Raw genomic sequence first — 13062 nt, 5'->3', positions numbered from 1 at the left:
TGTAGGCTTCCTCCGTTTTTTTGCTGTTCCGAACAATGCCACAAAAAGCCGGCAGTACTGATTAATTAGTTCTACAGGTATATTCCTGGAAGGAGCATTGAAAACCGCTCAGCTACAACCTGAGTCGCTGCTGGAATGCCTGTGACTTCCATGCCTTGCAGCGAGGAGGTGTGCACCCATCCTAGCTCAAAGCCCCCCAAGCGTAGTGGAATGGGGATGCTCCCCCCCACTGGCAAGTGGACACTGGTCCAGGTGTGCAAGGACTGTGTACAACTTTGTTTATCAGGGCAAAGAACTGGAAACAACCTCGATGTTCAGCAACCTGTTAACAGAACACTGGTGCACAGGCAGACACAGTTACAAGCCCTTATTACAGCGGCTGGGAGTCAGTCTGTTCAGAGGAAGAGGCAATGGCAGGAAAACGGAAATGATGATACTTTGCGCAGGCTTGAGAGCCAGCCAGCATGACCCAGAGGGGATGGGTGGCAGGGCTGGGGCGTAACTATGCTTCTTAAAAGACACATTCCTAAGACAAAACAGTCAAGGCAAGTCAAAAGGAGGTGGAAAATTAAGAAACAGAAAAAGATAATACTGGGAAAAGTTACCAAGAGGATGGGGGAACTCAGAGCTTCCATTATCAGACAAGTGCATTTCAGAGCAAACAGCATTAAAAGGGCCAAAGCAGGAAAATGTTACAGGGATAAGAAGTATTCAGTTTTCCCATTTGGGGGAAAAATATATAGATAAGACATACACATTTTATTTTCTTGTTTCTGACGCACATTTTAATCCTGTTCACACTTCTGAAATCAGAAGAATCCTGGGGGCTGAAGGAACGTTTTTAATGTGGTTATGTTTTCTTTTCCCCTTACATCTGTTCTTAAACAGACAGCCGTCTTATGGTGCACGTCTTTGGAGCTGTACACACCACACTGGGGGTGGGGGAACAGCAAAAAAATAAAGGTATCTCTGAGTGGATTTTTTTTTCTTCCTTTTCTTTATTTTCCAAATTGCTGTTACCATCAGATAAAACTGATAAAACTTCTTTCCCACTGACCAAAAAAGCCCATTTCTGGGAATCTGACTTTTTTATTACTAAGAAAAGAACTCCAAATGTAACAAGGTCTACACACAGAAAAGAGGTGTTCCTTGCAGTGATAATTACAATGGTAAAATACCCTGATGGACAGAATCTCTAGCCAGCACGGCTAACGAGACCACGGACAGCCAGGTGGTGGGGCACTTAGAAATGCTGATAAAAAAATTAAACTCCTGACATATGGGAATGCTCAATCTAAAAAGCAGGATGTAAAAGTGTTATCTCCAAAAGCTATGACCAGTGGTGGCTCCTGGGGTGATCTCCCTGGCGTCTGGTTTCTCCTTTTCCTGATGTTCTGTTCCAGTCTCTCACTGCGCAATCAGAAGCCTGGGATCGGTGAGCCTCGTCCCCTCCCCAGGGGAAGGCACCATCTTGGGAAAGGGCCCAACAGACATTGATTCCCAGTAAAGCCCAGGCTCTGGTGCCAGACCCCCCGGCGTTCAAACACAGGTTGGGACGATCGTTAGCAGCTGTGACCTTGAGCAGGTGCCAGGGCCATCTGTAAAGTGCAGTTACTATGCAGAACCTACCTCATACGGCTTTGTGAGATCTCAGTGGTGACGTAACGAACATATACTTGGTCTCTGCCCCTGGTTCCTGACACCAAGCTCCTAAACTCCTCTGAGTTCCCTGGGTCACAGGAGTGTGTTTTGTTCTAAAGAGGCAACTCTTGGTGAGCCCCTAGATAGCTTCGGGATGGGGCCTGGACACTAGAAAGACCACTGGAACTGTCGGCCCCACACCCTGTTCTCTGGCAGGGGAGAAGGGCAGCTAACTAAGTTAGCAACTGATCATGCCTGTGTGATCAAGCCCCCATAAAACCCCTAAACACAGGGAGGGCCAAGAGAGCTTCCAGGCTGGTGACACGGGGGTGCTAGGAGAGTGGCCCCCTGGAGAGGGCATGGCAGCCCCAGGCCCCTTCCCCCAGATCCCACCTGGTGCATCTCTTCCGTGTGGCTGTCCCTGAGCTGTATAATTCATATTAAATGATACAGCACTTTCCCGGAGTCCGTGGGCCATTCTGGTGAATTACCAAACCTGAAGAGGCGGTCACGGGAACCCCCAATTTACAGATAGTGGGTCAGAAGCACGTGACAACCTGGGACCTGGGACTAGCATCGTTAGTGGGGGTGGGTGGGGGCTGTCCTGTGGATGAGCCCTTCTCCTGCCAGGTCTGGGGTCTGCGCCCACTCTGGGCAACTAGTGTCGGGGGTGTTGTGAGTAGAACAAACAAGTTTGCCTTTACCAGTAAGTGATGTACACGTGAGAAAGTGGTTAGAACATGCCTGGGCCCTACCATGGGTCACCTGGCATAATCAACACCATTAGTATTATTAATCCTTCCAGAACCTTCTCTCCAAGGCCCAGAAAGACCTGAGATGGCTTCAACCGCAGGAAACAGGAGGTGAGCACAAATCAAGACGCCTGGGGTCCACACTCAAACCGGGCCCTCCCCCACTGTCTCTGGCTCTCAGGAAGTTAGTGATGGTCTCACCCCTTCTGTGACCTTCTCTAGGATGTCAGTGACTTGAGGACTCGTCCTACACCAAGGACCTGAGTCCTGCTTCAGAGACTGGCAGGGCTGAACGCAGCCACCTACAGGGGACAACTGGCCACCACCTTCCTAGCAGCCAGCCCAAGGGTGATCAGCACAGAGCTCTGGAAAGGCTGGTGGAAGTCCTCAGCCTGGGTGTCCTTGGAGAGAATTTAGTACATCTGTGAACTTGCATGGGGAAAAAGAAACCCCATCTCTATTTTCACAAATTCAAGAAATGAGGGTTTCCTACAGGTGTGAGAGACCACAGAGTAGCTGTGGCTGAGACGTGGTCACCAGCGGAAGTCACTGCCACACAGCACAGCACAGTTCCCACAGAGACCGCAGAAGTGGTCTGAGCTCATCGCTGCCAAGTGACAGCGTCCCTGTCAAAGCATCCATGTGGGGCGTGCAGAGCACTGCACGGCAAAAGGGGGTTTGGGGACTCCGAGAATCACTGTTTCTTTTGGGGTCCTGAGCATCTACAACATTTTGGGGATGTTCTCCTGAGACAGGAGGCACAGGACCTCTGTGAGGTAGGTGGGGCACACTCTTCCTGGTGCCAGGTCTGCACACCCACCCCAGTGGGACCCCAGGGGCCAGGCTGGTGGCAGCCATCGAAGCCACCAACCAAGGCTGCGAGTCCAGAGCCCTTCCCACTGCCTCCACCCCAGCACGAGCCCTACCTTCCTGGGGTCCTTCCTGTCCTTGGCGCGGCCGGCATCCTTGCGAGGGCTCAGCGGGCCACCCTTGCTGCAGCGGCCAGGCTTGGCGACAACAGGGGCTGCGCTGCTGGGAGCTGGGGCTGCGGCCGAGGCATCATGCAGGAAAATGCGCTCACTGCGCCGTCGCGTCCACAGGTCATCGTCACTGGCCTCTGGCCCGGCCTCGAAGCCAGGCTCCTTGGGGCCCCGCAGCTTGCGGGCCTTGCGCCCCTTCTCCACCGCCAGTTTGGCCTTATCAGGGCTGGTGGGGCCAGGCCCACGAGCGCTGGGCGCAGACGCGGACACAGCCAGGGAGGGGCCTGGCTCCCCCAGTCCCTTCTTGGGCCGCAGCAGCCCAGCAGGCGACCGCTTCCGCACCTTGACCTCACTCTCTGAGTCCGTGTACTCAAACTCTGTGCCTGGATGCAGGAGGAGGGAGGGGGCTGTAGACAGGGGCTCCTGGGGCCCCCACTTCTCACCCACCCAGCTGCCCTGGCCACCAGCAGAAGGCCACAGTCCCATCCCTCCTTCAAGGGACCTCCTGCTCAAGGAGGGTTCGCCCATTTCCAGGAGGAACCTGAGGCCAGAAGAAGAAAAGGGGCTCCTTCACCACATGCTAGTGAGCAGCAGGTCCTGCCCGCTCCACTCCCGTCCTGACAACCCTGGGGGGCCCAGAGTCTGCTCCCTCCCCCCAACCCCAGGAGCATCCTCTGGGAATGTGAAGATTCCTGCCTGGGCCTGCAGGAACTTCCCCATGGCTCCTGCATATCCCACATACCCCACGGGAATCCCAGAAGCCAGAGCAGGCAGGCTTGGGAGGGCTACAGACCTGCAAGGGAGGTGCCTCGAAGGAGGCAAGCGGGAAAGCCCGTGGGAAACCCCCGAGCCTGGGGCCTGGCCTCCGCATCCTGGGGCTGCTCCTCAGAGTTGGGAGGTCCCTGGCACCCCCACCCCTTTACAGAGAGTGGGCCTCAGCAGAACCCACACAGCCCTGGGCCCACCCCTTCCCATATCCAAGGGGCCAGTTTCCTGATCTAAACCCTCGAGGCCAGCCTTGGGTCTCAGCTCCCAGGCTTTGCCCACCCTCTCACCAACATCCAGCTGTCTGCCATCCTTCCAAACCTCTAGGCCTTTGCTTCTGCTGGTCCCTCTGGCAGGAGCACCATCTCTCTCCCCTGACTCCTACCTGGAAACGTGCAGCCTCTTTGCTAAGAAGACCCCCTTGCCCCGTGTGGAGTCCTCTGGCATGTATCTGAAGGGCTCCCAACCATGTCTATCCTGACCCGCTCTGCCTCCCGGAAGCAGATCCTTGAGTCCTCTTGGAGCCCCGACACCAGTGCAGCTGAGATGTGGCCCAGGGCCATGGCCAGGGCAAGCACCTTAATGCGGGCGTTGATGGCACTTCTCCCTGGCTTCATCCCATGGGCATGAGGTGGCCTGCCTCTTCCAGACCACAGGGGTGAGACGTCCGTGACACACCCCGGGTTGATGGCCCTAGAGGAGGGCTTGCCCTGATCCCAGAGCACGTGAGCCGAGAAGCCAAACCAAACCACAGGCTGCTGACAGGTGGCCAGCAGCCTGCCTTGACGGACTCCTGTGGGAAGCCCAGCCCTGCCGCCCCAACAGCCCCAACAGCCGCAGCCACAGTGGCAGGGATGGGGCGGCAGCACACTCCATGGGAAGAGGCCACTTGCAAAGCTTAATGATCCCATTAACTAATCTTTTGTTAACCAACTTCCCACTGCACAGGGAGACAGCTGGGGGCTTTCATGGCTGATTAGGGTGCAAGCCATAAAACACAGGCTGGAGAGTTTTGCTGCTGGGCATGACGGATTAAGACCCCACCCAATGACAGACCCCCTGCAGAAACCACCAGAAAACCCAGAGGCACCCACAGTGCTGCGGATGCGCACAGGGAGGACAACAGAGCCGTGGCGCACGAGGACTCACATGGAAGAGGGGAGGTCGGAGCTACGTGGGTAACATCAGTTTGGTAGATAAATATTTATGAGACCGGTGGGACAGCAAGAACAGTGAGCGGGAAGAGCAGGCGGTCTCTGTGAGCCCTGCGATGGGACGAGCATGAAGCCCAGGCAGTGGGAAGGATCTGCCAAGTCCTCACTGCCGGAGCAGGGACTAGAATCCGTATCCTTGGCTCCCACCCAGTGTCCTGTGCTCCTGCCTACTCCCCAAAACATAAGGAAGTAAAGGAGGAACGGAGGAACAAGAAAATTTGACAAAAAATAGAAAACAAAAGGGTACACAAAGATGGAAAGTCAAAGGATGAAGAAGATGTACCATGCGAATAGTAACCAAATGAGAGCCGAAGCAGCAAGACCAGGATCAGACAAAAGAGACTTTGAGATTATTACTGGAGACAAAGAAGGACGTTTAAAAATGAAACAGTCAGGTCAAAACAAGTATCTCGGTGGGGCGGAAGATGGCGGCGTGAGTAGAGCAGCGGAAATCTCCTCCCAAAACAACATATATCTATGAAAATATAACAAAGACAACCCTTCCTAGAATAAAGACCAGAGGACACAGGACAATATCCAGACCACATCCACACCTGAGAGAACCCAGCGCCTCGCGAAGGGGGTAAGATACAAGCCCCGGCCCCGCGGGAGCCGAGCGCCCCTCCCCCCAGCTCCCGGCGGGAGAAGAGCAGGCAGAGCGGGAGGGAGACGGAGCCCAGGACTGCCGAACACCCAGCCCCAGCCATCCGGGCCAGAGTGCAGGGCCCTCGATACTGGGAAAACAGGGCAGCAAGAACAGTGAGCAGGCACTGGAGGCTGGGTGACAGAGGACATAAGAAAAGCGCGCGACCATTTTTTTTTTTTTTTGCTTTTTTGCTGCTTTGTTTTGGCGAGCGCTGTTTGGAAGTCTTAAAGGGACAGGGACCCCAATATTAGGGAAACAGGGCAGAAAGACCGGTGAGCAGAGGCCTGAGGCTGGCACCGGAGAATAAAGAAAAACGAACGACCACCTTTTTTTTTTTTTAAATAAAAATTTTTTTTTTTTTAATTAAAAAAATTTTTTTTCTTGTTTTTTTTTGTGGTCGTTGTTTTGTTTTGGCGGGTGCTTTTTGGAAGTCTTAAAGGGGCAGAGTGGGCCACTTAATTCAGAGGTAGGGAATCCGGGACCTCTGGGCACCCTAACCCCTGGGCTGCAGGGAGCAGGGAGGCCCCTTACAGAGATAAATAGCCTCCCAGCAGCTCCTGCTCCAACGCGACTCCACCATTTTGGAGCAGCTGCCCGAGCCAGGCCACGCCCACAGCAACAGCGGAGATTAACTCCATAGCAGCCCGGCAGGAAGCAGAAACCCTGTCTGCGCGCAGCTGCGCAGCACAAGCCACTAGAGGCCGCTGTTCTCCCAGGAGAGGAGGGCCACAAACCAACAAGAAAGGAAGTCCTTCCAGCCGTCACTCGTCCCAGTTCTGCAGACTATTCCTATCACCATGAAAAGGCAAAGCTACAGGCAGACAAAGATCACAGAGACAACACCAGAGAAGGAGACAGACCTAACCAGTCTTCCTGACAAAGAATTCAAAATAAGAATCATAAACATGCTGACAGAGATGCAGAGAAATACGCAAGAAAAATGGGATGAAGTCCGGAAAGAGATCACAGATGCCAGAAAGGAGATCGCAGAAATGAAACAAACTCTGGAAGGGTTTATAAGCAGAATGGATAGAATGCAAGAGGCCATTGATGGAATTGAAATCAGAGAACAGGAACGCATGGAAGCTGACATAGAGAGAGACAAAAGGATCTCCAGGAATGAAACAATATTAAGAGAACTGTGTGACCAATCTAAAAGGAGCAATATCCGTATTATAGGGGTCCCAGAAGAAGAAGAGAGAGGCAAAGAGATGGAAAGTATCTTAGAAGAAATAATTGCTGAAAACTTCCCCACACTGGGGGAGGAAGTAATCAAACAGACCACGGAAATACACAGAACCCCCAACAGAAAGGATCCAAGAAGGGCAACACCAAGACACATAATAATTAAAATGGCAAAGATCAAGGACAAGGAAAGAGTGTTAAAGGCAGCTAGAGAGAAAAAGGTCACCTATAAAGGAAAACCCATCAGGCTAACGTCAGATTTCTCAACAGAAACCCTACAGGCCAGAAGAGAATGGCATGATATATTTAATACAATGAAACAGAAGGGCCTTGAACCAAGGATACTGTATCCAGCACGACTATCATTCAAATATGACGGTGGGATTAAACAATTCCCAGACAAACAAAAGCTGAGGGAATTTGCTTTCCACAAACCACCTCTACAGAACATCTTACAGGGACTGCTCTAGATGGGAGCACTCCTAGAAGGAGCACAGCACAAAACACCCAACATATGAAGAATCGAGGAGGAGGAACAAGAAGGGAGAGAAGAAAAGAATCTCCAGACAGTGTATATAACAGCTCAATAAGCGAGCTAAGTTAGGCAGTAAGATACTAAAGAGGCTAACCTTGAACCTTTGGTAACCACGAATTTAAAGCCTGCAATGGCAATAAGTACATATCTTTCAATAGTCACCCTAAATGTTAATGGGTTGAATGCACCAATCAAAAGACACAGAGTAACAGAATGGATAAAAAAGCAAGACCCATCTATATGCTGCTTACAAGAAACTCACCTCAAACCCAAAGACATGTACAGACTAAAAGTCAAGGGATGGAAAAACATATTTCAAGCAAACAACAGTGAGAAGAAAGCAGGGGTTGCAGTACTAATATCAGACAAAATAGACTTCAAAACAAAGAAAGTAACAAGAGATAAAGAAGGACACTACATAATGATAAAGGGCTCAGTCAAACAAGAGGATATAACCATTCTAAATATATATGCACCCAACACAGGAGCACCAGCATATGTGAAACGAATACTAACAGAACTAAAGGGGGATATAGACTGCAATGCATTCATTCTAGGAGACTTCAATACACCACTCACTCCAAAGGATAGATCCACTGGGCAGAAAATAAGTAAGGACACGGAAGCACTGAACAACACAGTAGAGCAGATGGACCTAATAGACATCTATAGAACTCTACATCCAAAAGCAGCGGGATATACATTCTTCTCAAGTGCACATGGAACATTCTCCAGAATAGACCACATACTAGGCCACAAAAAGAGCCTCAGAAAATTCCAAAAGATTGAAATCCTACCAACCAACTTTTCAGACCACAAAGGCATAAAACTAGAAATAAACTGTACAAAGAAAGCAAAGAGGCTCACGAACACATGGAGGCTTAACAACATGCTCCTAAATAATCAATGGATCAATGACCAAATCAAAATGGAGATCCAGCAATATATGGAAACAAATGACAACAACAACACTAAGCCCCAACTTCTGTGGGACACAGCAAAAGCAGTCTTAAGAGGAAAGTATATAGCAATCCAAGCATATTTAAAAAAGGAAGAGCAATCCCAAATGAATGGTCTAATGTCACAATTATCGAAATTGGAAAAAGAAGAACAGATGAGGCCTAAGGTCAGCAGAAGGAGGGACATAATAAAGATCAGAGAAGAAATAAATAAAATTGAGAAGAATAAAACAATAGCAAAAATCAATGAAACCAAGAGCTGGTTCTTCGAGAAAATTAACAAAATAGATAAGCCTCTAGCCAGACTTATTAAGAAGAAAAGAGAGTCAACACAAATCAACAGTATCAGAAACGAGAAAGGAAAAATCACGACGGACCCCACGGAAATGCAAAGAATTATTGGAGAATACTATGAAAACCTATATGCTAACAAGCTGGGAAACCTAGGAGAAATGGACAACTTCCTAGAAAAATATAACCTTCCAAGATTGACCCAGGAAGAAACAGAAAATCTAAACAGACCAATTACCAGCAATGAAATTGAAGAGGTAATCAAAAAACTACCAAAGAACAAAACCCCCGGGCCAGATGGATTTACCTCGGAATTTTATCAGACATACAGGGAAGACATAATACCCATTCTCCTTAAAGTTTTCCAAGAAATAGAAGAGGAGGGGATACTCCCAAACTCATTCTATGAAGCTAACATCACCCTAATACCAAAACCAGGCAAAGACCCCACCAAAAAAGAAAACTACAGACCAATATCCCTGATGAACGTAGATGCAAAAATACTCAACAAAATATTAGCAAACCGAATTCAAAAATACATCAAAAGGATCATACACCATGACCAAGTGGGATTCATTCCAGGGATGCAAGGATGGTACAACATTCGAAAGTCCATCAACATCATCCACCACATCAACAAAAAGAAAGACAAAAACCACATGATCATCTCAATAGATGCTGAAAAAGCATTTGACAAAGTTCAACATCCATTCATGTTAAAAACTCTCAGCAAAATGGGAATAGAGGGCAAGTACCTCAACATAATAAAGGCCATCTATGATAAACCCACAGCCAACATTATATTGAACAGCGAGAAGCTGAAAGCATTTCCTCTGAGATCGGGAACTAGACAGGGATGCCCACTCTCTCCACTGTTATTTAACATAGTACTGGAGGTCCTAGCCACGGCAATCAGACAAAATAAAGAAATACAAGGAATCCAGATTGGTAAAGAAGAAGTTAAACTGTCACTATTTGCAGATGACATGATACTGTACATAAAAAACCCTAAAGACTCCACCCCGAAACTACTAGAACTGATATCGGAATACAGCAAAGTTGCAGGATACAAAATCAACACACAGAAATCTGTGGCTTTCCTATATACTAACAATGAACCAACAGAGAGAGAAATCAGGAAAACAACTCCATTCACAATTGTATCAAAAAAAATAAAATACCTAGGAATAAACCTAACCAAAGAAGTGAAAGACTTATACTCTGAAAACTACAAGTCACTCTTAAGAGAAATTAAAGGGGACACTAACAGATGGAAACTCATCCCATGCTCGTGGCTAGGAAGAATTAATATCGTTAAAATGGCCATCCTGCCCAAAGCAATATACAGATTTGATGCAATCCCTATGAAACTACCAGCAACATTCTTCAATGAACTGGAACAAATAATTCAAAAATTCATATGGAAACACCAAAGACCCCGAATAGCCAAAGCAATCCTGAGAAAGAAGAATAAAGTAGGGGGGATCTCACTCCCCAACTTCAAGCTCTACTATAAAGCCATAGTAATCAAGACAATTTGGTACTGGCACAAGAGCAGAGCCACAGACCAATGGAACAGACTAGAGAATCCAGACATTAACCCAGACATATATGGTCAATTAATATTTGATAAAGGAGCCATGGACATACAATGGCGAAATGACAGTCTCTTCAACAGGTGGTGCTGGCAAAACTGGACAGCTACATGTAGGAGAATGAAACTGGACCATTGTCTAACCCCATATACAAAAGTAAACTCAAAATGGATCAAAGACCTGAATGTAAGCCATGAAACCATTAAACTCCTGGAAGAAAACATAGGCGAAAACCTCTTAGACATAAACATGAGTGACCTCTTCTTGAACATATCTCCCCGGGCAAGGAAAACAACAGCAAAAATGAGTAAGTGGGACTATATTAAGCTGAAAAGCTTCTGTACAGCAAAAGACACCATCAATAGAACAAGAAGGATCCCTACAGTATGGGAGAATATATTTGAAAATGACACATCCGATAAAGGCTTGACGTCCAGAATATATAAGGAGCTCTCACGCCTCAACAAACAAAAAACAAATAACCCAATTAAAAAATGGGCAGAGGAACTGAACAGACAGTTCTCCAAAAAAGAAATACAGATGGCCAACAGACACATGAAAAGATGCTCCACATCGCTAATTATCAGAGAAATGCAAATTAAAACTACAATGAGGTATCACCTCACACCAGTAAGGATGGCTGCCATCCAAAAGACAAACAACAACAAATGTTGGCGAGGCTGTGGAGAAAGGGGAACCCTCCTACACTGCTGGTGGGAATGTAAGTTAGTTCAACCATTGTGGAAAGCAGTATGGAGGTACATCAAAATGCTCAAAACAGACTTACCATTTGACCCAGGAATTCCACTCCTAGGAATTTACCCTAAGAATGCAGCAATCAAGTTTGAGAAAGACAGATGCACCCCTATGTTTATTGCAGCACTATTTACAATAGCCAAGAATTGGAAGCAACCTAAATGTCCATCAATAGATGAATGGATAAAGAAGATGTGGTACATATACACAATGGAATACTACTCAGCTATAAGAAAAGGGCAAATCCAATCATTTGCAGCAACATGGATGGAGCTGGAGGGTATTATGCTCAGTGAAACAAGCCAAGCGGAGAAAGAGAAATACCAAATGATTTCACTTATCTGTGGAATATAAGAACAAAGGAAAAACTGAAGGAACAAAACAGCAGCAGAATCACAGAACTCAAGAATGGACTAACAGGTACCAAAGGTAAAGGGACTGGGGAGGATGGGTGGGTAGGGAGGGATAAGGGGGGGAGAAGTAGGGGGGTATTAAGATTAACATGCATGGGGGGGTAGGAGAAAAGGGAGGGCTGTACAACACAGAGAAGGCAAGTAGTGATTCTACAACATTTTGCTATGCTGATGGACAGTGACTGTAAAGGGGTTTATAGGGGAGACCTGGTATAGGGGAGAGCCTAGTAAACATAATATTCGTCATGTAAGTGTAGATTAGTGATAGCAAAAAAAAAAAAAAAAAAAGGGCAGTTCCTGTGTGGTAACCTCCAACGAGTTCTACACAAGGGTATAAAGGGCATATAAAAGTGTAGGCAAAGGGTCTGTTTGTGTTTATACAGAGGATCAAAGCCTAATTGGGCTACCCCGAAAATGAACTAAGATACGATATGAAAAAGAACTTCCAACATCTGCACCCTCTGGAAGACTCATGCCAGAAGATGATCATCAAAAAACCCCAACAAAGATCCACGCACTGCTACAGCTGTAGATGCACTCATCCCACCAGTTCCTGGACCTGCCATGGGAATGAGGAAGGAGATATCTAAGCTGGCCTGTGCATACAGTAAAACAACAAAATTGGACTGGATCTATACTGTTGGAACTCAACCAAGAATTTGGAGAAGTGCAAATTGTAGCGCTCCAAAGTCTTACAACTACAAACTATTTATTGTTAAAAGAACATATGGCATGTGAACAGTCCCCAGGAATGGGTTGTTTTAATTTGTCTGATTTCTCTCAGACTGTTCAAGTTCATTTGGACAATATCCACCATATCATAGATAAGTTTTCACAAATGCCTAAGGTGCCTAACTGGTTTTCTTGGTTTCACTGCAGATGGCTGGTAATTACAGATATGCTTTGGTTATGTAACTATACTCCTATTATGTTAATGTGTGTGTGCAATTTAAGTAGTAGCTTAAAACCTATACATGCTGAAGTTACTCTACAAGAAGATATATCAAAGAGATAATCAATCTTCCCATGTTTTCTTCCGCCTGCTACTTCTATAGCTTTTCTTCTTCCTTCCTAATTACAACCCTTAAATAGAATTCGTGCCTCATATCAAATTTACCGAGTATCATAATTCTTCCAAGTGGTAAAGATACCTCAAGACAAATGCTGGGCATAGAAGCCACAGGGCATAAATATGCAAAGAAGTAAAAAGCTAACTTTTTCAAACAATAAGGCTTCTCTCTCACTTACCAACTTCACATTTCCCTGTATGGCCCCGGAAGATGACTGGTTAGCCAGAGACGGGTAAGATTCCTCAAGGGAGGAACAACCT

At 47.3% G+C, this 13062-nt stretch overlaps 1 protein-coding gene across 12 annotated transcripts in view; it reads right to left on the bottom strand.

Moving 5' to 3' along the window:
* Positions 1 to 13062, bottom strand: part of TNRC18 (trinucleotide repeat containing 18) — a 91167-nt gene that overhangs the window by 13274 nt on the left and 64831 nt on the right. For all 12 annotated transcript variants that reach the window (XM_057487416.1, XM_057487415.1, XM_057487419.1 and 9 more), the window contains one exon: positions 3320 to 3756. In XM_057487416.1, the coding sequence (XP_057343399.1) occupies positions 3320 to 3756 (437 nt within the window). The remainder of the gene's footprint in view (positions 1 to 3319; positions 3757 to 13062) is intronic.

Source organism: Manis pentadactyla, chromosome 10 (genome assembly GCF_030020395.1).
Source record: "Manis pentadactyla isolate mManPen7 chromosome 10, mManPen7.hap1, whole genome shotgun sequence".
Lineage (NCBI taxonomy): Eukaryota > Metazoa > Chordata > Mammalia > Pholidota > Manidae > Manis > Manis pentadactyla.
Note: the sequence above shows the minus strand (reverse complement) of the source record. Positions and strands in the feature narration are given on the sequence as shown.